Genomic DNA, 24,255 nt, shown 5'->3' with positions numbered 1-24,255 from the left:
AAATGTCCAAGAATTTAGAAGACAAAAAAAGATTGAATAGTCGCGACAGCGCATCACAGTAGTTGTAGACGCTCTGTAACAAAATTATTTTTGAACAGTTCTGATAGTGTCCACGCAACAGTGGTTGCTTGTGTACTGTCAAATGCTCATATGCTGCGGCCTAAAGCTCACAGCAGGGTGAAAAAACGCGCTCACAGGGAAAGCAAAACATTGTGCACGGACATGCAGACGCGCAGTCGGTCGCTGTGAACCCGTGCAATCGCTGGATTGCGGCTTCATTCTGTTATGCCTCATTTGGTTATACAGATAGCCCACTATAAGAACATATTTCACATAGTTTACTTTCAGCACTTGCTTACCTTTCACGCAAGAAGCCGGTTCGGGAGACTCCATCGCGGCAACCGCGCGTAGTGGTGTCCGCTGTACGTATTCGGTAAAGAGATAGCGTCTGTAAACGATTCTGTGCTTTAAGTTTGCCCAACATTATTATATAGACCGTCAAAAACTTCCCTCGTTTTGAGAGTACCTACATAAATGTCCAGGAGTGCTGCCGCGTGGTGTTTTTATTCAGCGCCGAAAGCGAAACATATGAGGAGCATGCCGCGTAATCCCTCATACTACGCAAGGGAGGTTCTTCCGACAGATGGCGACTCCGTAACTCCTCGCCCCCAATACTGAAAGGTGCGAGTGGAGTTTGGATGAAGAGGAGAATGAAGTTTGGCTGGCTCACACACGGCACTGTGAACTGCTTTCACTGAGCGATACTTTTAAATTCTTCATCTTGTAAATCAACATGATCCATCGTCGCAATTATGGTGGAGGTGCTGGGTAAGCCAGCCACTACCTAGTACTACCTAGTCTGCCAATGACAAAAGCCAAATAGTACAAGCTTCGCTGCAGCCATCAACTTGTAGGCTTGGCACCACTACTTCAAGACATGAGCTCAAACGGAGATACCCAGCAACCGTCCATGAGGGCATCTACTTACCACTACAGGGAGCCTTCACAGGAAAACCCGGCGACAATGTGGGTGAGTGGCTCAGCCACTATCAGCGAGTGAGCCGATCCAACGGCTGGAATGCCGCTAGTCAAGTGTCTAATGTGAGATTGTTCCTTGATTTCACTGTGTTTGTATGGTTTGAGAACCATGAACATGCTTTGACAGCCTGGGAACTATTTGTGGAGAAAATTAAGAAATGCTTTGGAGACCCAGCAATGAAGAAGAAACATACGGAATCGATGCTGTCGCAGGGGGCTCAGGTTACCAGGGAGATTTGTAGAACATGCATTGAAGAGATACCAAAGTTGTGCAAGTCGGTGGATGCCCACATGGCAGAAGACAAGGTGGGCCATATTCCTAAAGGTATTGCCGAAGATGTTTATCACCTCCTCATTGGTAAGGAGAGTCTGAAATCAGTCGCTGACATGATTAATAAATGTTGAACTTTCGAGGCCCTGAAAACATGTCGCATCACTTCGAAACTTGGACGTCTGGCCAACGTCACGACGGTCGCCACCGTCAATGTATGCCATGATTCACTACCTACCAACCTTTCCTCCACCATTCGTCTCATTGTACACGAGGAACTACATTGGCATGCTTCTGTTACTGTGCAAGCTAGAGAAACGCAGTGTGATATACCATCCACAACAATCAATGCTGCAAGTTTCAACGAGCGCAGCTACTGCAACTGAGGGCCTCGGCTGAGGGCTCCACTACCAATGGCCTCTAATGGCGAGCCAGCCCAGCTTTGTTCCTCTCTTCATTCAAACTCAACTTGCATGTTTCAATACGCTAAATATGTGCCTTGCCTGTGCTGCGCTAGACCAGAGTAATGCAAATTTTGCATAGATGCACTTTTAAGTATATAATGCCCATACCATGTGGAAAAGCTGTTACTGCACATGTGAAGAACAGGTACACCAAGATTGTCGAGTTTATTTTTGCTTTGTTGTCACGGTACTATGTCTCCCATCTAATCATTGTTGCACTTTATGCCTTCACGAGAACCCTTGAGAATATTACTGACAAGCACTGCCAAGAATAATGATATGCGGCGAATAACAACACACCAGAATATCATACTGCCTACAATTCTGATGGAAATACTGAATGTAATGTGAGGTGTGATTACTTCTCGTGCTTTCTCAACTGCTTTTCTGTTACAAAATTGCTTGCAAGATCTATGTTGAGATACATTTGCAAGAGTGGTAATGTAGCTCAGCCTCTTCTTTCCACATTCAACTGTGCAGTAATGCATAGACGCAAACTTTGCTGAGGTTTTCACTCATTTATTCCTTGTACAACACCTGCCAGGAGTTTTGTCAGAGAAGCAAATAGTGAGTGCACTTAAACCTAGTAAATAATGCTAGTCAACAAAATTGGTTGCAGCAAACAGTTAAGTATGCCAGAAAGGTAACAGCTGCATAAAACAATTAGGTGGAACTGATCTCACGATGACTGTCGGCGGTAATGTTTTTAGCATTAAATCAATATAGGGACACAACGTATTGCTGCCATTGAAGAGTTAAGTGTGAGGCATGTAATGCAGCTAGATTCCTCTTTCGCACTTCCCTAAGAACTCTCTGTGCCATCTGGCGTTACCGCCGCGAAGCATGCGTGTGGCCACCGAAATGCATGGTGCGACGATGCGTTTGAACACAGAGGCACATCATGCAACAGCCAGGCTTCTCTCTCGCTTCTTTCTGGACACTGCGCCATCTAGTGGCAGTGTCAAGAAGTCCACACGTGGCCTCCAAGACGAGGAGTATGGCGCACCGGTGCCTGTGCCTGCTGAGAATTCTCCCTCGCTTGCCGCACACTCACTGGTACACATTCAGTGACCCAAGTTGGCGAGAGATTCGTCGAAGAGCAGCACATACCCAGTGGATTTGTGGAACAGCTTGCTAATGTGTCAAGTTGCTGTCCTTGAGGAACCCTTGGGAAATGGGTTCGAGTCCGCTCGGCATCGGAGAAACCTAAGGAATCGTCACTGTAAAGCAGCGCTTAAAGCGGCAGGCAGGCAGGCAGGCCCGGAAAGCATGTGAAGTAAGAATGCTAACACATTAAAATACATAGCCAAAAACAAACAAATGTTGCTGCTTTACCGGTAAGGTAGGTAGTGTTAAGGTCGGTTGTAAGATTTGGTTGCTTGTGAGATTGGCTCCTTTACCATGCTTCTAAAATATGAGTGCTTAAACTGGTGACACATGTGTGCTGACGCCTCGAGCTGGTGATTACCTGGCCTATTGACTTATTGACTAGAGGCACTCCACAGCAGCCTTGTTTATAAAATTCACTGCACTGCTTTTTCTAGAGAAGCCCCAAGCATGCTTTGATCAAGGGGTGGTCAGTGGCTTTATTTACCACTGACGTCCAGCAGGAAGATTTTTTTTTCTTTTTTAAGAATGGTACGGCAGACATTATCACTAGGACTGCTGTTATATTTCACTGCTCAGCTGATAAGTATTGAACGTTTTGTATCATGTTGTGATTTTTCCCAATGATTACAATGAAATACAGAAGGATTTAGAGAAGGTTGCAGAGTGGTGTGATAAATGGAGCATGGGTATAAATCTTGATAGAACTGTGCAGATGTGCTTTACGAGACAAAGGTGACCACACACATATATATATATGTATATATAAAGCATCAACTTGACCCTTCAACTACAACGACCACAGGGCTGGCACCTTCATGATAACTATATAATTGCTAAGGTGCGTAGAGTCCTTGGCATGTTACATAGAAATGCGAAATGCTTTCCTTTAGAAACAAGGAACTTACTTTACGATAGAAACAAGGAACTTTACACCACTAACATAAGGCCAATACTGGAATATGCTTGTACCATCTGGGACTTCTGGACTGTGACAGATATGATGAAACTAGAAACAGTACAAAGCTTAGCAGCCCGTTTTGCGGCTCAAAATTATACTCGGTATTTTAGCACATCCCAAACAAAGGAAAACTTAGGCTGGAATACACTTCAAAATCGTAGAAAGACATTCAGATTCAAATTTTTGCACAACATATATCATTCTAAAACTGGCCTCAATCATGATAGCTACATAAAGGCACCAGAGTACACTTCTGCAAGGCGTGATCACCAACTTAAGATTAAAGAGTATAGGTGTAGAACAGAGCTTTTTAAGATGTCTTTTTTTCCTAAGACGGTCAGTGAATGGAACAGGTTGCCTCGTGATGTATCGCTATCTTCAAGTGCTGCCTTTGCTTCAGCCATGTGATTTGCATTTCCTTTCTGTACTTTGTGCTTGCGTCACTAGAACTGCTTTGTTTGGCTTCACGCATGTACGATTATGCCCTGCTTGTCTTTTTTTGAGTCAGTGATTTGCCCTGAACTGTAATTTTTATCTTCATGTGTTCTATAATGACTGCTTTTATTTGTCAATGATATATGTTCCCCCCCCCCACTCACTGCAATGCCAAACTCACGCTGTGGGTACTGTGACAAATAAATAAATTAATTCTTTGCCAATGCTTGCATGTTAAAGAATAGGTGACTGACCTGTGTCCATTCAGCCTTTGTGTGTCCTTTTGTGCTGGCTGGCTATGAAGCGCTTACCGTCATGGCAAACCTAATGTACTGCAAGATAGCCAGTCATTATAAGTTCACAAGCATTGTATTGGTGTTCCCTTAAAACTTATTAGTTTTGTGCACTTTTTGAGAATAGTGCTTTTCTTTGTGAGTTGCCACTATTCTTTTCTGTATCGAGTACCGTATGTTTGTCTGTAGCCTAAATTGTGAGTTGAGCCTGAACTAGTGCAGTCTAAACGACAAAACTGATGATGATGGCTGACGATGGTGCTGTTCATAATGATGAACCATGTAGTTTATTCTGCAAGCCATGCTGATGATGACTATGATGGAGATGATTACGACAAAAAGTTGGAAAGCAATTCAACCTCTAGTTAACGCCGATCAAAGCTTGTTGCTAAAGCACAGCTCTCAAAATAAAATCATTTGGTTCGCACCCACCTTGCACTTGGCATAAGGCAGCACTAATGCGGATGAAGGACAAAGAAACAATGCTGTCGTCTGTATCAGTGCAAGTTTTCCTGCTCGTGAACATCTCATTACCGCGCCCAACTAAACCGAGCTATCATCGACTTCATATAAATGTTTCTGCTGTCCAGTGTGTGCTGACCCTTCTTCCAGAGATGCGCTTTGTCATAAGCTCTTTTGCTGTGCAGTGAGGCCACCCCTGAAGCCTGAGACCACCGGCCTGCAGCCAGTGACACCAGCTTCGAGTCTCGTCTCTTCTGCTGGTGGGTTGCTAGCTAAAGAAAGATAAAAAAACTAATATTTAGGGTTATGTGTGCACAGAGTGGAGGCCTCCATATTGTATTCACAAGAGTTTAAAGAAAAATTCAAAAGGACAAAGCAGTTTGTCTGGGAACCGGCTCAGTATAGCAACTCTCATTCGCTTCATCATAGGGATGTTGGTGGTTGCTTTAGGATTGCTTTATAAGCGACCACAGGGCAGGCCATTTACTTTGACCACATCATTACAGCAACATGTCAGACAATACCACATGTCAGTTAAGCCCCTGAAATGGCACTTGTTAGTTAGCACAGTCAAAGGAGTCTGGCGGTACCGTGCCGTTAACTTTGCGAATCCTGTAGTTGCCGAGCACGTGACCAGTAGTAGACTTGTTCCCATTTTATCGGTAGGTAATTGGTGGCAGCATCTGTCGGCAATCTGGCAGCAATCGTCTGCCTCCCACAGCAGCAGCACATGCTTGACTACTTCACCAAAGCTGTGGTGGGAGAAAGGACGCCCAGAGACCTTTGCAAATCCCCTCTTTCGAGATGAGAACCCATCTGAACAACCGAGCGCCACATTGTGGTCGATCTCTACCTATTAGAAAAAATTGGTTGTAGGAAGCCATCTCACAATGTCTGTCGCTGATAATGCATTAGCATTAAATCAATATAGCAACACAACGTATTGCCACTGTCGAAATGAGTCTTGTTTGAGGCATGTACTGCAGCGGGACTCCTCTTTCGCATTTCCCTAAGAACAATCGATGCCATCTAGTGCCGTCTCCACAAAGCCTGCAGCGACACCTGGTCTCCGAAGTGCATGGCACACCAGTGTGTGCAAACGCTGAGAAATACATTGTGAGGCAACGGGGCTCCTCTCTCGCACTTCTTTCTGGACGCACTGCTGAGAAGTCCACAGGTGGCCTCGGAGTGGTGTGCTGGTGCCTGCGAATGCCGAGCATTGTCCTATCACTTGCCGCGCACCCAGTGGCATATTCTGTGAGCCAAGTTGGCAAGAGGTTCGCTGAAGAGCAGCACATACCCAGTGCATTCATGGCGTGTTTCGCTCCTTTCAGGCTTTTAGATGGGCTTCTTTTAAGCAAACTAGAGGCTTTCAAGGTTCTAAAGGCTTTTTGATTTGTCGACAGCTTTTTTGTTATTTTAGACAATGCTTCTCTCCTTTTTCAGTATGAAGTAACATTTTAGCGGTTTTTAAGCAGGTTCTGGTGCATCTTAGAACTAATGTTTGAACTACCTGTAAATGGTTCAATCAAGTCTTTTGATAGTAAGCTTTATCTTTTTAGTGACCACGTATGCTGGAGTTATGAGCCAAGATCTGATACACCGCTTCTACCTTATAACACGGTAGATTAAAAATTGGTAATGTGTGGCATTGCATATCTGTGCTGTACAAATGCTCTGAATAAGTCATGTTGCCAATGCTTGATGTTTCCTTTTCGAGGCAGACAAAGCATCTCAAGCAAGCAGGTTTTCCAGAAGATATGCTTGTGTCTGTAGCCTAAGGGATGCTGAAACGAACCGGGAACAGTCGCACTGGTATTCCAAATGATAAACAACCATCTAACTGAGAAAGACGGAAGCTGGTTGTTTTGCCATTTATTTATCGGCTGACAATAAAAGGGTCGGGCAACGAGCAGGAGTAAAAGGGCTGTTTTCGGCGGCCATGAAGCTTTCAAGCCTGTGCAAGGTGACAGATCCCTCCAAAGAGAAGCCCTCAGGATGCACTACAAAACAGAGATAAACATGTCCAGTATAAACAGGCTGTGATCTATCAAATCCCACTCTCTTGTGGAGGTTGGTCAAACAGGGCAGTGCCTTAATGTGAGCACAACTATAAAGTTCAAACAAAAAAAATGATGCTTATCTTGCCATTCAGAAGGGCTGACTGTTGGGCTAGTTGGTCTTGCATTATAATTACGGTAGGTTAGTGCAAATTGATAAAACGCCAAAGTACAAGGAGTAGGGGCAAGCGTAAAAGCTACAAAGGCTAGGGCATAGCCCCAGCACTTGAAAGAGATGCCAGAGGTCATGCTATATATGCACAAGATTCGCACAACCTCAAGAAGGTTGCCAGCAGACATGATGTCCCTCTGGTGTTCTCAGCCCCTAATTAGGCTGAAAAAGGCTCTGTCCTCAGATCTGCGCCCAAGGTAAATGCAGGTGCAAAAGTAAGGCGTGACTGTGTCTTTGTAAAATGCTCTATGGGAGTCATTTACTCCATCCCAATGTCACGTGGGCAAATCTACATCGGAAAGGTGTGTTAATTAACATCGTAGGGAGCATGCTCAAAAATTAAAAGAAGAAACAGGATAAGCATGTGCATTAGTTCGCGCACGTTTCTGCATGTGGCTGCAAACCATGACTTCGGAAGACTAACCGCCGTATTCATAAATGTAACTTAACTTCAAGCTCATGCTTGACTTGATTTAAATGACGCCTGGCATTAACGTGCCCAAAGACGCTCACTGCGTTTCCTTCAGCACGTTCCCGATAGGCGTCACTTAGATCAAGTCAAGCATGAGCTTCAACTTAAGTTGCATTTCTGAATATGGAGGTAAGATCCGAGGCAATAGCAAAAGCTGTGCATGTCTTGGTTGGCTTTGGAGGCATATTTGCATTTATATTTGCATACATATTTGCATTCAGAATCGACTCGTAAGCCTCGTAGTAATCTGCTTGCAGCACTTCAAGCTTGATGCATTTAGCTTCATATATATATATATATATATATATATATATTTATATATATATATATATATATATATATATATATATATTTATATATATACACATTATAGGTGTATTAATGTTGCCACAAACAGGCGAGTGAAAGTTTGTGCTGAGAAAAACAGACAACTTGATTTATTCAGGAATATAATGAAGTATCTACAGGTTACCAGTTAACAGGCTACTATGCCCCTAAGACATGCCTCAGCATGTATGCCCTAGTGATAAACGTTTGTTATAGAAAAAGAAAGTGTTGTTTCGCGCACAGCGAGATTGTTCATGAGGAATGGGTTGCAAGTTTGGTCGACGCGGCACCACCGCAGATCACGCGTGAGATGAATATTTTTAATTGGCAAAAGAAAAGAATTTATTTAATGCTGTTTGCCAATTAACGGTGCTCCACATTTCGTGCACAGTGAGAGAGTTAACGAGGGATGGGGTGCACGTTTGGCCGCCGCAGATTGCTCACGAGATGACTATCTCTATGGGGAGACCGTAGTCACATTCACCTTTGCCCGCTACCGCACCGCAACTTGCATTTTAAACAAGACGGCAGAGCAATTATAGAATCGCGGCTTATGATAACAAAGCACGTCTACCACGTATCCAAGCCGGCCACGGCCACATCAACGTGAGCGAGAAAATCCTATTTTTGCGTGGTAGCCTGCGTTGAAGCAGTCTTGCCATTTTTCTTGTGCCTTCTTCACTTTCTCCAAATCATTGTGTTGCATTAGTAGTGCTGGAATGCCACATGAACACCGGCCGTTGCCAAAAGCGCGTTCATCTGCTAAGCCGATTCCGCAGTCGTGGGGGGAGACTCCGGCGGGGCTCGGCACCGGTAGCAAACTGTTGCCGGCACCTTCTAAAGCTACTGCGCTCTTTCGAAAGTTTAAAACTACTCTTTTCTTCTTCTGTTTGCCGAATTTATGGCTTGTAGCAAACTGAATTTGACATAGTTTTGTGCCGAGTTTCGCACGTCTGAGCAGACGATGGTGAAAATCTGCCAATGGCATGGCATTACTACAGTCATGTGCCACAGTCGACAAATGGAATTGCGCATAGGGATTACTTTTTCGCTGGCTTTTTCTTCATAGCCGTTCAGTGCACAGAGTAGCGGTGGCATGAAAACTAAATGAGAAGAGTTGCTCTTTCTAACAAGACTAAGATGTCTGCAATCGGAAACTTAGAACGGCAACTGGGTGTTACAAAAAAGGCCCTTTTTTGCGCGTTAGTCAGTAAAAATACAGCTAACTGACGCGATATAAAACGTCATTACGACGAAAATATTGGTCCAAGATGCATAAAAATTTCTGAGATAATGCATCAGACACTGTAGAATCCAAAAATAATACAGTGAAACCTTGATTATACGACTTTCTCAGGACCGCGAAAAAGCATCGTAAAATGCGGGCGTTGTAAAATCCGAACATAAAGTACGCCTATAAAAATACTTCTTATTTCGGGCGACGGATTTACGAGAAACTTCAATGTAAACTACTAACATACTCTGCAGGGCTTGGAAACCCAAATTACCAAAAAAGTTAATGCGATAAGAATTAATGCTGCAGTACAGGTACCAATCATGCTTTATTCAAACGAACCTTTACGGCACTCCACTGCCCACTGCCACAATTCCCGCCAGCCGGCGCGAACTTTTAAAAAAGTCGGTAAGTTTCTTTTGGACCTTGTTTGATCTGTGAACCAAGAGCTTTTGCTTGAGTTGGGCAACGTCCAAAAGGAGGTCTGCTGTGGCATCGCGTGAACAGATGAAGTTCCGGATGCCGTCTATGTGCCGTAGCACCTCAGCGAATGTGGTAGGCACAGGCACGGCATCTGTGGCGTCGTTGTCCTTGTCCGATGTCGCAGCGGTGTTGGCACTAGGCAAAGCCTCCTCAATAGCGTCATCCAGCGACACCTCCTCGCAGATCGCAACATTGTCATCAGCCTCCACGTACTCGGCGAAGGTCGTGGTGAGGTTTAAACCCTCAAAATTGTTGTCGGCAAAGCCTGCATCGGCCTCAAGCGACATCGAGGTTGTTGCGTCCCCAGCAGAGGAGGCAGTCTCTCGCTTAAAGCCACAGTGCTTGAATGAGTTAGCGATTGTGCTTCGTGACACTGCGTTCCACGAACTGGCAATAAAATGCAAGGCGTCGAGCACAGTGATCTTTTTTTCTGACTCGCTGCGCTCCATAGCCGCCAGCCGACACTGCACTAACCACTTTCAGTACCCTTGCTTAGCGCACTTAATGATGCCAGCATCCAGAAGCTGCAGCTGGCTTGTGCAGTTGGACGGAAAAAAAAACAACCTTTAGGCTGGATGTATCGTGCGGGTGGCAGGGTGCGTTGTCCACGAAAAGCAATATTTTCCTCGCCTTAGCACCCACTTTGTTATCCAGCTGCTGCAAAAAATTGCTGAAGAGCGAGGACGTCATCCACGCCTTTTTGTTGAAGTTGTTGCTGAAGTTTGTTGTTGACGGCGGCAGTGTCTTCAAGTTCCTAAAGCATTGTGGCTTTGCAAACTTTTCAACAATGAGCACGGGCAGCCTCTCGGAACCATCCTAGTTAGCATAGAATAGTGCCGTCACACGCTCTTTACTACGCTTGCCACCATGACAGTGTCACCCTTAAACGCAAGGGTTTGCTCTGGCTGCATATGGTAAAAAATACAGCTCTCACCTTCGTTGAAAACGTTGCAGGGCTTTTATGCAGCAATCATCTCCGGCAGCGACTCCATTCACTTGTTCACGGTCAAAACGTCCACGGTAGTGCTTTCTCCGCAGGAGTGACTGTACGCAATCCTGTTTCGTTTTTTAAAGCGATCTAGCCACCCGTTCAGTGCCTGAAAGTCGTCGATGCCCAGACGCAATGTCACAAGGTCCGCCTTTTCTTTTAGAATGGCGCCGTCAACATTGATCGCAGAGCTCCGTGCTTGATGCAGCCACTTGATGACAACTTTTTCTTACTTCGAATGCTGTCCTTCTTTTGCCGCTTTCCGCTTGAGGCCGAACTTGTTGGCATTCTGCAATATCACTGCTTTGTTTGCCAGGATAGTCTTAAGCGAAGATTTGGGTATCTTAAGGTTCCGTGGCTTTCATGGCTCCATGCCACTTTTCCGCTTCCTCTATTCAGCTTATCGCCGAGCGACAGAATTGTCCGCTTTCGGGACATCATGCGTCGCGTTGCTCCACACAACTCAAAACCTGCGCTGAATGCAGGTCGCTAGGATTATGACGAAGAACACGTGCGATAAACCTAGGCCTCTCCACGCTACCTTGTCGGCGATCTGCTCTTGGGAAACTGGAGGGAGGGAAATGCTTCCCCAACGCAATTATAGGCGACGCCGCCGAGAACAGAGGGAGAAAGTAATTGTGGAGAAGGCACTATTTCAGCATAGCGGGCGTCGCAGGTGGCTGCTGGTGGGGGAGAGAGAAACTAACGATGAGACGAGGCAGGGAAGAAAGCTGTGCTGGAGCAAACCGGCCGAGTGTTGTCAAGCGCTCCGCATGCGGAGAGATGGAGCGAGGAAAGAGACCCGCAGCACTTTTCTTTCGTCCCCCTTTCCGTCCCGCACTTCGCAAGGGTCGTCGTATAATGCGGGTCAGGTGTAAAACTTCATCGGATAACCGAGGTTTTTAATGTGTTGCTTCTATGGGGACTTAGCCGGGACTGCGCTAATCCGTCGTAAAACCCGGGTCGTCGCAAAACCGGGGTTCCTCTGTATTTAAAAAAAAGTTATTTTTCCACGAAGCCATGACGATAAGACAGTTTCATTTCATTTCATTTCATTTTATTACCTTAAAGACCCCGTTCGGGGTATTACATAAGGGGTGGTTAACATGTGAACATAAGAAAAGGCAGGTGTTACATTGAAATACAGGTTTCAACAGTTTCCAGAAATTGTGAATGACATGTGATGGCAGCGACATTAATGGGTAGGTCGTTGCAGTCCTTGGCAGCTCGAGGAAAAAATGATTGAAAAGTGACAGTTCGTGTTCGAGGACAAGAAACTTGGCTGGTGGCTGGTGCGCTGTGACATGCATGAAGACGATGGCGTGACGTAAGGCGGGCGGCTTAGTGAGCTGTAAAAAAATTTCTGATAAAGAGAGAGCGTGGCGAGGCGACGACGAAAAGCAAGAGATGCCAAGCTAGATTGTGCCTTTAAGTGTGAAATGCTGATGTTATATGAATATGAAGAATGGATGAATCTAGTCGCATGATTCTGAACCGACTCGAGTGCATTGATGATATATGTGTGATGAGGGTTCCAGATGGCGGCGGCATATTCCAGTTGTGGTCTGACAAATGATTTGTATGCGAGTAGTTTGACGTGCTGTGGAGCATGACGAAGATGACGCCTCATGAACCCAAGGGACTTGTTTGCTGACGAGATTACGTTAGTCGCATGTGCATTCCAGGAAAGGTTGTGGGACAGGGTTATGCCTAAGTACTTATAGGCTAGAACTGATTCTACTGGGACATTTGCAATTGTGTAAGTAGACAGATAAGGATTACGACGGCGGGAAATTGAAATAAATTTGCACTTGTTAGGGTTCAAGGCCATTTGCCAACGGTTGCACCAGTCCTGCACGTTATTAAGGTCATTCTGGAGAGATGCTTGGTCAGAGATGTTAGTCACAGTACGATAAATCACACAGTCGTCAGCGAACATACGAATAGGACAAGATACATGCAGCGGAAGATCGTTGATGTATATTAGGAAAAGAAGCGGTCCTAAGACTAAGCCTTGAGGGACACCTGAAGTGACAGGGAGGGGTTCGGAGGAGACGTTATTGACAAAGACGAACTGGGAACGATTTGTAACGAAGTCTTTTATCCATTGTACTACAAGAGGATCCAAGTTCAATCTAGATAATTTTATTAGCAAGCGGTTATGAGGCACTGTGTCAAAAGCTTTAGGGTAGTCTAGAAAGATTGCATCGGTTTGAACGTTATCAAGATTAACGTGGAGATCATTAAGGAAGATAGCTAGTTGTGTTTCACATGAAAGCCCTTTACGAAAACCATGTTGTGAAGGATGAAAGAAGTTTGCCGAGTCTAAAAAGTTCATGATATGCGAGTATATGACATGTTCCATGATTTTGCAAGGAACACTAGTTAATGAAATGGGGCAGTAGTTTAAGGGGGAGTCTTCGTTACCTGCTTTGAATACTGGAACGACCTTTCCAACTTTCCAATCATCCAGTAAAGTACCTGTAGACAATGATTGCGTGAACAACAGAGTGAAACATGCCGTGGATATATGCTTAGTATTCATTAGGATCTTTGAGTTAATTTCGTCTACACCAGAAGAAGTACATAATTTGTTTTTTTCAATGATTGATAGTATACCATCTAGCGAAAATACAATGGGTGGCATATGTGATGTTATGTTAGTAGATAGTGGAAAGTCTTGAGTGGTAGTTTCTTTTGTAAACACGGAAAAAAATGCTGTGTTGAATATATCTGCGCACTCGGCGTCCGTGGCGGTGTCGCCTGCTGCATTCGTCACACTGATGGTACGAGCTTCTTGGGGAATTAAAATGCGCCCGAACTGCCGAGGATTTTGAGTAAGTAGCTGGGGCAGGTCGACGTTATAAAAAGATTCTTTAGCATGCCAGTGCGAAGGGCACTCAGGTAGGCGTTCTCTGCTGTGTAGTATTTTGACCAAGCCTCGGTGCTTCCAAGACGCGTGGCTAGCCGGAAGTGACGTTTCTTTTGGTTTTCAAGCTTCTTTAAAGCTCTGGTGGACCATGGCTTATTTTGATTAGTGTGCATAGTTATTCTTGGTATATGTTTGTTTACGAGTTCATTAGTTTTATTTTTAAGTAGTGTCCAGTTTTCTTGAGGCGAGTGCATATGGAATAATGTCTCAAAAGTTGAAAAGAAGTCACCTAACTCGTAATTAATAGCTTCATAGTTCCCTTTATCATATAGGCAAATAGCTTTGTTAGATTTTCGTTGTCGAATGGGTTGAAAGGTGAAGGTGGCATGGATTACTTTATGATCACTTACCTCACGGAGGTAAGTTATGGATGATAGACTGTCAGGATGGCTGCTTAGTATAAGGTCGAGTACATTAGATGTGTCTTTTGTAACCCGCGTAGGCTCTAGCACAAGTTGAGTTAGACTGAAATTAAGACACACATTAACAAATTCTTTTGCAGCTTCATTGCCTATGATTAAAGCACTATTGTTAGTCCAGTTGATTTGCGGAAAATTAAAGTCGCCGAAAAGCAGGATTTCTGCGTTAGGGTGTTTTTCACTAAGTTTGCTCAAGATGTTATTAAGTTTATGCGAAAAATCAGGAGTGTTATGTGGTGGTCTGTAACAAACGCCCAAGAGAACAGTCTGTGGTGAAGCGCGGCAGATTAGCCATATTATTTCCAAGTCAGTCTCAGTGGTTGCAAGCGTGCACGATAAATGGTGAGCACACCACCACCTCGTGAGATTTCGCGGTCTTTCCGGAAAAGGCAGAAATTCGGCAAGTCAGCAAGAACCTCAGTATCGGTAATATCGTCAGTCAGCCAGGTTTCAGTTATTATCAGCAAATTACTGTTAGACGACGACACGAGGTTAGACAGAATATCGCGTTTAGAGAGGAAGCTCGTGTCGATACCGTAGGGCGTTTCCCGCGTCGAGTTGGCTGCTATTGCAATTCTTTCACACTCTGTGTGCGTTCATCGAAAACATAGCGCTTATTACCCATAAACAGAGTTTTAAAGCGCAGGAAGTAAGGTGCTGATTTGCTTTTTGCGAATGAAAGAAGGTGTCTGCGGGCCAATTGAACAGGATGCGTAAAATCCTCGCCAACGCTGAAGTTTGTTCCTTTAAGTTTAGGGCCGTTAGAAACAACAAGATCTTTTGTTTTATGAAAGGTGAACTTCACTATTATGGGGCGGTTACGATTAGCTGCACGATTGCCCAAGCGGTGCGCGCGCTCGATTTCTTTTGGGTCAAGAGTGATGCTCGTATGTTTGCGACAGTGGTCAATGATTATGTGCTCCGATTGCGCGAACGACTCTGACCCTGAAGATTCATCAATACCATAAAAAATTAAATTGTTGTGCCGAGAATGATTCTTGGCATCATCAAGACGCGCTTCCAGCCTCTGAATTGTGTGTGCTGCACGGGCAGCATCACTCTTCACGCTTTCTATATCAGAACGCAAGGGGATTAGGTTTTGGTAGTGGGTCTCCAGGTTCGTCATGTGCACGCTCAGATCGGATATTGCTTTGTCAGTTGTTAGTAACTGAGACTTGAGGCCTTGAATCTCGGTGATCAGTTGCGATTGACCTGCGGATAGGCTCTTAAGTTCTTTTAGTACGGCTTGATTATCAGGTCCAGGGTTAGTTTCGATGTCACCCGCCAGCAACAATAAAGAGCGAATAACATCACAACACTGAACAACAATGGAAAGCCAGCAGTGTGGGCCCGGCAGCTGTAGTAGAAAGTAATTACTTGAACGCTTCGTGAAAAGACTGTATGATTTACTAACCTGCATGTAGAACATCAGCCGGGCCCACAAAACGCCTCCGTGCGCGCCTGCTCTTTTATAACTGATGGGCGAATTGATGTTGGTGGCGATAGGTATTCCGGCCGCAAGTCGAGTGACGCTGCCGGGAACAGTGGCGCTGCCGGACACACGAACGCTGTCAACGGTCTGGAAGTGATGCTGGCATTCATTGGGTGGTAGAAAACAGTTGTGTCGTAGTCGACATGCCAGGCAGGATGCGGTTGGGGTACGTCTAGAAAAACCATAGCCAGGGCAGGGAACAGAACGTGGATCATCGTGGGAAGTGACACCTGCATGTAGAACATCAGCGGATTAGCGTGCTGTGTTGAAGCACAGCAGCCGGGCCCACGGGCCAGGTTCGATTGTGTAAGCATGCCTTCCCTCTTGCTTTCCAACGAAGAAATTGCTTACCTGGAGAATAGTGTACACTGATGAAACTGCCATACTATACCACGTCATGTATATCAGCGCTTATGTTTTGAAATAAATTATTTGTAAATAGTGCTTCATGTGTCCTGTACCCCCCTCTCCCCTTCCCGTTTTCCTTGTTTGCGTCTTCTAGCGCAAAAACCATTTAGCAATGCATAACTAACTTGCCCAAATCACCACTTTGACCGAGATTTTGCTTGTAATGGCTTCAGGATTCTGCGTTGCAAGTGGCTGACAAGAGAGAGCATCCCTTGTGATGAACTGCTTGCCTGGTATATACGTGACCTTGTAGTCATACCACATCATGCATAGTCAGAAACGTTTGGATCTGAGGTCGTCGATGGGTTTAGTAGAACGGATGGACACAAGAGGCTTGTGATCAGTTTCTATTTTGAAAGGAAGCCCGAGGAGGTAGTCCCTAAATTTCTCATATACCCAGGTTATTCCGAGAGCTTCTTTCTCAATTTGAGAGTAGCCGGCTTCAGCTGCAGTAAGCGTTTTTGAAGCATATGCCACAGGTCGCCAATTGCTGTGCTAGTCTTCTTGGAACAGGACTGCACCGAGACCATAGCTTGAGGCATCTGATGAGACAGTGAGCTGAGGCCTTAGATCATAGAGAGCTAGGTCGGGTTGTGAAGTCAAAGCTTTCTCAATTTGTTCAAAAGCCTGCCCCTGAGTGGCATCCCATGCAAAATGGTTAGACTCCCACAAGAGGTGCGCGATGTCGCAGAAGTTTGGGATGAACCGAGAGACAAATTTGATCATCCCGAGGAAGCGCTCGAGTTCTGTCACGCCGGCTGGTGGCTTCATAGAAACGGTGGTTTTGATCCTACCCTCATCTGGTCGCACACCGTTTGATCAGTGGTGCAGCCAAGGAGGCCTATGCTGTCTTGATAGAATGAGCACTTGTCTTTGTTCAGTGACATGCCTGCTTTCAGTAACCATTCAAGGACTAAGGCGAGGCATTCGCTGTGGGACCGCTAGGACTTTCCCCATGCCTGCACGTCGTCAATGTGGCACATGACGCTTTGCAAGCCTTGGAGTATGTGACTCACCAGCCTATGGTAGTGCTCCGGAGTTGATGTGATTCCAAGGGGCATCCTGTTAAATTTTTGTCTCCCAAAAGGAGTTATGAAAGTCGTCCATTCAGGTGACTTTGGGTCCATTTTAATGTGGTGGAATCCAGAGTATGCATCGAAATCAGAGAAATACTTTGGCCCTCTGAGGAGTTCCAATGTGTTTTCCACACTAGGAATTAGGTGATGCTCCCTTAGCATGCTTTTGTTTAACATTGTGTAGTCCACACAAAGCCTGGCACCACCACTTTTCTTTGGTATGACTACTATGGCGCACACCAAGGAGACGGAGCTTAGACTTCTGTTATTACTCCCTGGCTCTCTAGCTTCTTCAGCTCAGCCTCAACAGTATCACACAGCGGGATCGAGATGTGTCTTGGAGAGGTTATAGCAAAGGGTCAGCGTTTGCCTCCAGTCTAATGGTGAAGGGATCCTCAATTTCAATGAGGCCAAAGAAAAGGTGCAAGTATTTTCTGAGTGCAGCGTCAGAGCTATGTTCGCCGGAAAGATCGCTTGTGTGTTCAAATAAAAGCCCAACTTGTCGATGTGTCCTAGGCCCTTAAGTGGCTTGTTAAGATTTCATGAAACATAGAACTACTACTACAGTGAAACCTCGTTAAACCGTAGTTGGCCGAAGCTCGGAAAAAGTATGTACTTAACGGTAGTACTGCTTAACCTAAATAGCATGAGATCACCCACTTACCTGTTAAAAACGAATCTCAGAGAGAGTGCTATCAAAGGGAAAAAAGACATGAAGTATTTATTCACTTCGTGCAACAAAAGTGTTATTTTTGTAGGATGCTGCGGTGGCCTGGCAGCTAAGACAGCAGCCTCAAACTTACTGAAGCTGCGAGCCAGCTTTTCATCCAGCCCCCTCTTCTCTGTAAACACTCAACTGGCAGATTCCTCGTTGGCGTCGCATGTTCTCCGTGCACACGGGCGGTAGAATTGCAGAAATCACGGGGCACCTTTTTCATTGCGAGAATTGCACTCATGAGGCTGACGTAACGTGCAGCTTCTGCCACTGCCAAGCCTGAACCACCCGTGCTGTCGCTTTCCGTGTCGTCCTCATCACTGTCGCTAGGCCACACTTCGGCAAACGATGGCGAAAAGTCGAACATCGTAGCTGACATCCGAATCGTGTGGCAAGATTAAATAATTCTTCATATTCTTACAGCACCAACATATCACTACTAAAAGCACAGTCTGCCTTAAACATGCTATCATCCCAGCGTCGCATTGATTCGTTAATCCTCTTTCATAAGTTTTATTACAGCTCGCTCCATCATACACCATATGTGTTGGCCCCACCCTCTCGCCATTCCCTGCGTACAGGGCATTCCTTGCAAGTAACCCATCCACGCAGCCGTACTACAACCTTCTTTGCATCTTTCGTTTGCCGATCATCAACCGACTGGAATGGCCTGTTCTGTCACATAGCCGAAATCACCTGTTCTTTGACGTTTGCTGATAAGCTTAATACTAATATTCTTCGTTGAACTCATGTGGCCACTAATTAGAATAAACATTTGTACACCCCTTATGTAATACCCCAGTGAGGGGTCTTTAAGGAAATAAAAGTGAAGACATCTCTTCGCGGTCGCAGCAGCACTGCCAAGGAACTGCTTTGCATTCCAAATGCCACACACCGTGGTCAACAGTAGATCCCTGTCGCATGCCAGCACCGGCTTCTTCGTGTCACATTCGATAGCACGAACTATGTCTAATTTCTCTTCTATGCTGAGCACCTGGCGTCTTCTTTTATCCGAGCTTCAGCATGATGCGAGTCCTTCTTTGCAAGACGCCACAATGCTCTCTTTGGCTCTCTGGCATGGCGCCGAAATGATGTTGATGTGGCTTCACGCGCAAACGCACAGGGTGCTTGGAGGCCGTTGTTCTGATCTCTGAGGCTTGTTGTTCTGCTGGGCCGCCCGATGGAGACGACGCACCACCATGTTTGCGCGATGAAAAGTGGAAACACTACTTGTTAACCATTACGTACACAATAAGCTGGTACGGTTTATGCGGATACAAAACACATTATGTTCAATGGTCGCTGAGTCGGGGATTTGACTTCACTACTTTTCAATTTAACTACTGTTTAAGCGGGTATGGGTTAACGAGGTTTTACTGTACAACACAGAACTACTACTCCGACATGGCTGCTCCTTTGTCAGCTGCAGTTTCTGCTTTCATCATTCCTAGCACATCTAACTGTTCATTGGACAAGGACTTTGTCAGACTCGTGCAGTGGCGTTGATGAGCTGAGTTCTCTATAGGTCTCCTTTGGTCGGGCGGACATACACATCTGCACCAGCTGGTGTCCACAACTGCGTTCTCCACAGAGTAGCTGTGCCGTTTCCAATTGCTACAAGGAAGCTTGTGTTTTACAGAGACATGCTTGACTGCAGGTGATGAAGCGTGCGTGATGACCAGTGCACAGCAGCGAAATATCCCTTTTTGCAACGCTTCTTGCAGTACTTTTGATGCTGGACACTCTTTTTGGGATGCATTTCCTGCTTACTGCACCAGTGGCCAGAACTCTGTGTATGTGGTTGCACAACTGTTTTGCATCGCATCGATTTTGCTTAGTTGTCTGCATGCAATCAATGTTCACCATTGTTGCTTCTGATGAGTCAATTACAAAGTGAATATGCTGCTGTTTAAGGATTTCATGAAATTGCTTTGTGCGAAGTGCTGCTCACAGTAATGTGAGGTTGTGCTTAAGTTGTACAGCATAACCTTGTTCATTCGACCCTCATTAATTCAGAAACTCTGCTCATTCGAGCCCTTTCTCTAGTCCCAGCAGACGTATGCATTATTGAACGCAATCAAACTCTAATTAATTCAGATGTATTTGGCCACACATCGATTAATAGGACAACTCTCGGAGCTCGGCGAGCACGGAGCGCCACAAACATGCGACGCAAAAGAGCAAGAACGATGCTAGCATCCAACCAAAATGAAGCGGCGGAGTCCACATTGCCATGTCACTAGCTGAAAAAGCCGGAACACTTCATGCCTATTTGTGCCTTTATGCTTGTGTTTACCGCTGCTCATAACACTGTGTCGGCCAAATGCCTTCATAACTGCGCAGTCGCCATCAACGATTGCATCGATAGTGATTGCACTTTCGTCTGCAACAGTTGCGGCAAAAAGTAGTTTCATTTTGACTCGGTGCGCGAGTCGGCTGCGTGCCTAAAAACTGCGTAGTCGCCATCTTGATGTTATTGGGTGCAGGATCACTCCAGAAAGAGGCAAAAGCAGCACGCAGAAACACACACACATCAGACTTGTGTTGACACACCTAACACATTAAAATGGCACACAAACACGACAGTTCCCAAAATACGACACGCGGCTATATATATGTATTGATCAGATATAATCTGCCTACAGTTCAGGCGGAAGCATGTGTCGCCATGTCGAAGACGTCGTGGAACCAGTGTCGGCCAGCAGGGTCGGACCGCCTTGCGGGACTCGGGTGGCCCTGCACCACAGTCGATATACTGGAGCCTCGCGTGCCCGGCTTCTCGCCGGGGGGTTTTCGCTCCGGAGCCCACAGCAACAGCCGCCGGGTCACATCTACAGCTGGCGGGATAGCCCTGTGGCTGCTCACCCGAATGCTCGTTCACCCTGGTTCAAGACCGCCAGCCCTCCTGGACCAGTTGCCCAGTGGATGAACTGGGCGAGGTAGCCTCTCACGTTGATTCGGGTGCAGCGTCGTGACGCGGGCAGCGATAGCTCCTTTGGGCCGGACGCCCAGCGACGAAGCTCTTTGCCCTTGAACACCGAACCTCGCACACTGCTCATGCCACGGGCCACACTCCCACGCGCCATGCCTTTTGAGGCACCACTGTCGACACTCCCGAATCAGTGTCGATGATGATGATGAGGGCCCTTTCGCACATACCCACTCACGGGTATTTGCCAGGAGTCGGTCTCCTCTTCACCACCACACGGCACACTGCCTTCATGTGTTTATGTTTCCCACTGCCGCGTACCACATATCACAGCCATCCACGATCGTTTCGATAGTGATCACCGTTTCTTACGCAGTGGTTGTGGCAAACGGTAGTTTCATTTTCACTCAATGCAAAGCTGTCAAGGATGAAGAGCACCGGCTACACTGCACTGGATGAACGATCTTTTGGCAACCAGCTCCCCAGCTTAAAAATAATCCGGTTGTGTGCACGTTAGTGAAAAGCATGTCTCAGATGAAGACGCACCCCAGCCACGCTGCAAAGACTTTCACCAGGCCTTTGCCACTGACCCCCGTATTTAGATATGCATCTTAACTTGAAGCCCATGCTTGACTTGATATAAATGATGCCTCGTGTGAACGTGCCCATGACGCTCATAGCGTATCCTTTGGTGCGTTCAGGACAAGCGTCCTTTATATCAAGTCAAGCATGGGCTTCAAATTAAGATACATTTGTGAATATGGGAGTGAGAGTGTTAATCAGTCACGAGATGGCAAGAATTGTAGCTTCTGCACTGCTTTTCTGCAAAATAGAAGCAGGACTTGCTGATTGATTCAGTAAGTAAAAGCATTTTGACGTAGTAAGCATTTGTTCCTGGTTTTCTTGATATCCTCAATAATTCAACATTTAGCTTATGCAGACATTCATTTCAGTCCCGTGAAATCTGAATTACGGTTTTACTGTAGTTTCGTTGGCAGCTTTTGGTCGTACATGCCAATGACAATCCGGTCAATGGATCAGTTCGTCTTTTAAGTTGCCGTAGTCGCACCGCTCAGCTGGGGAGTGCAAAGCTGTGATGGTCTGTTATTGATTCGCCTTCGTCTTGTGCGCAGCAGTTGAAAAGTGCTCTCTCCTAAATGACGTTTCTCTTTATAACAAAGTGATGGTCAAAGGCCTCAATGACTTTAGTGTACTTCTCTACACTGGCTGGCATTTGACAAAGCAAAGTGCCGTGAGGACATCTTGAGCCTTTTTGCCCATGATGTAAATGAGCGAGTTGATTTGATCAGTGTGATTGCTGATGAAGACCGCTGGCAGTTCAAAAATGCTGAGAACTTGCCAACGTGAGATGACCTTCCTCAAGCTTCTGACACCATGTGTGACAACGATGTGCAGTAGGGTGATTCCGTGAGAGGTCGAACGTGCACATCCACTTGGTATGTTTATTCTATCTTGAATTTTTGTATGCTATCGGGCCCCGCAGGGGTGTCTGCATCAGCAGGCGTTTTGTGTGTTGCGACACCATGTACCCGAGCACACGAGGGTTGGCCCCTCCCGCGTGTAGCCGTGCGCGGCTTAGCCGTGTCCGGGGAAAAGAGGGTCCTGGGGTTTGAGCCGATGCCGGGTGTTCGGACCTTTAAGGCCCCCCAGCGGAGACAACACACCTCTTTGGCCTCTGCTTCACGTAGACTGCACTCCCGGACTGACCCACCCGGGGTAAATCGGCAGTCGCCTTTTCCTGTCTCTCTCTTCGCACACCTTCATCTTTCCCTCTCACTTTTAGTCTTTCCTGTCTTCTTTTTGTTCTGATAACTTACAACATTCCTGGCGCGAGGGTTAACCCGGTGTGGTATGACCTACCTTGGTTATAACATATGTGGTTATAGCGACGACGTACAGTTGGCATAGTAGGGCTTGTTTCACCACATACCTTGCCTTGTCCCCTTGTTGGGCTCGGTGCTGGGTGACTGGCATCGTCGCTGAATACTCAACATATTTCATGGGAACTTCCAATCCCTTCTCAACTGATCGTCCCTCTAAAAGGGGGTGCACGGATGCTACATTTCAGTTTTCTCCCAAAGCCACTCAGACTTTCCCGAAATTTCACGTTGTTCACAGTGATAAACCTGACAAGAAGGCAAGAACGATTTCACCATTCACTGTGGCGAAGTATCTCATAGAGACCATTGGAGGTGGCTATAAAATCACCAAGCTGGCCAGTGGTGACTTATTACTTGAATTGAAAGACAAAGCACAACACGACAAGCTGACGAACCTTGTAGAACTTGGAGACATCCCCGTCAGTGTAACAGCACACCGAACCATGAATACAGCCAAAGGCGTAATTTCTGACATTGACTTGATGGACTTGACCGAAGAACTCCTGGAAGGATGGAAGGATGAAAACGTAATAAGCGTACAAAGAATAAAGATCAGACGGGACAACAAGAAGCTGCCAACTAAGCACCTGATAGTTACCTTTAGCTCTAGCACGTTACCAGAGACATTAGAAACTGGATATATCAAAATCAGAGTACGACCGTACATCCCCAACCCACGAGATTGTTTTAAATGCCAGAGGTTTGGCCACGCTTCACAAAGCTGCAGAGGGCGGCTAACATGTGCGAAATGCGGCATCAATGATCACTCTGCAGATGACTGTAAGGCTGAGCCCCATTGTAGCAATTGTAATGGTGGCCACCCTGCATATTCTCGGATCATGCGCAGTCTGGAAAAAAGAAAAAGAAATAATTGCGATAAATGTAAAAGAAAACATAACTTTCAGAGAAGCAAGACAACGCATCTCACCAACGTTTGCACAGAGCACATCTTTTGCCGAAGTGGTACGTCGGGGGGCAGTACCACAACGGCACTTGGCGGACGCCAGCACCATGCGTAGCGAGCGTGCGGCAATGCCACCCGCCCCCATGGTGGGAGCAGTGAAGGCTGCCCTACCTCTCCCGAATTTGACCACAGTGGAGGCCTCTGCTAGTGCTGGCACCAGTCAGCCCAGCTCAGAGGTCAAGAAAAACCCACCAACCACCAGGACGGTGGGCTCCAGGGCCTTGTCTTCCGAGACAAGGCTTTCACGGAAAACACACCATTCGCAAGAGTGCGTGTCCAGTGCCTCTCAAGAGGCCATGGACACAACACCCAGTCAGAAGGCGCAGTTGATGCCTAAGGAGCGGTGAGATTTTGTCGACCGCTCCAAAAAAGACAAAACTCCAATTACAGGGCCCCAAAAGGGCACTGTAAGCTAAACCAAGTTCATTCTCTTTGACACATAGCACAACATTTATTTTAATATGGATACACTGATTATTCAGTGGAATATCAGAGGCCTGCTTTGCAACCTTGATGATGTTCAAGAACTCCTTAATGAACTAGCACCAAAAGTGCTGTGTGTCCAAGAGACTCACTTGAAATCTAAACATAAACACTTCCTTCGTCGCTATGTGATATTTCGGATGGATCGCGATGATTCCCTCGCATCACC

The 24,255-nt window shown here is 46.1% G+C and overlaps 1 protein-coding gene and 1 long non-coding RNA gene across 2 annotated transcripts in view; one reads left to right on the top strand and one right to left on the bottom strand.

Moving 5' to 3' along the window:
• xmas (RRM_XMAS2 and SAC3_GANP domain-containing protein xmas) overlaps positions 1 to 24,255 on the top strand; it is a 388,469-nt gene that overhangs the window by 343,834 nt on the left and 20,380 nt on the right. Inside the window, exon 26 of the mRNA XM_050172352.2 lies at positions 5,217 to 5,291. Coding sequence (XP_050028309.1) covers positions 5,217 to 5,291 — 75 coding nt within the window. The remainder of the gene's footprint in view (positions 1 to 5,216; positions 5,292 to 24,255) is intronic.
• LOC129382806 (uncharacterized) lies at positions 6,905 to 23,807 on the bottom strand. The gene is made up of 3 exons (XR_008610841.1): positions 23,035 to 23,807; positions 15,533 to 15,840; positions 6,905 to 7,034 (listed from the first exon to the last, which is right to left on the bottom strand). It is a non-coding gene; the product is annotated as an uncharacterized lncRNA (long non-coding RNA).

This window comes from Dermacentor andersoni, chromosome 6 (genome assembly GCF_023375885.2).
Source record: "Dermacentor andersoni chromosome 6, qqDerAnde1_hic_scaffold, whole genome shotgun sequence".
Taxonomy (NCBI): domain Eukaryota; kingdom Metazoa; phylum Arthropoda; class Arachnida; order Ixodida; family Ixodidae; genus Dermacentor; species Dermacentor andersoni.
Note: the sequence above shows the minus strand (reverse complement) of the source record. Positions and strands in the feature narration are given on the sequence as shown.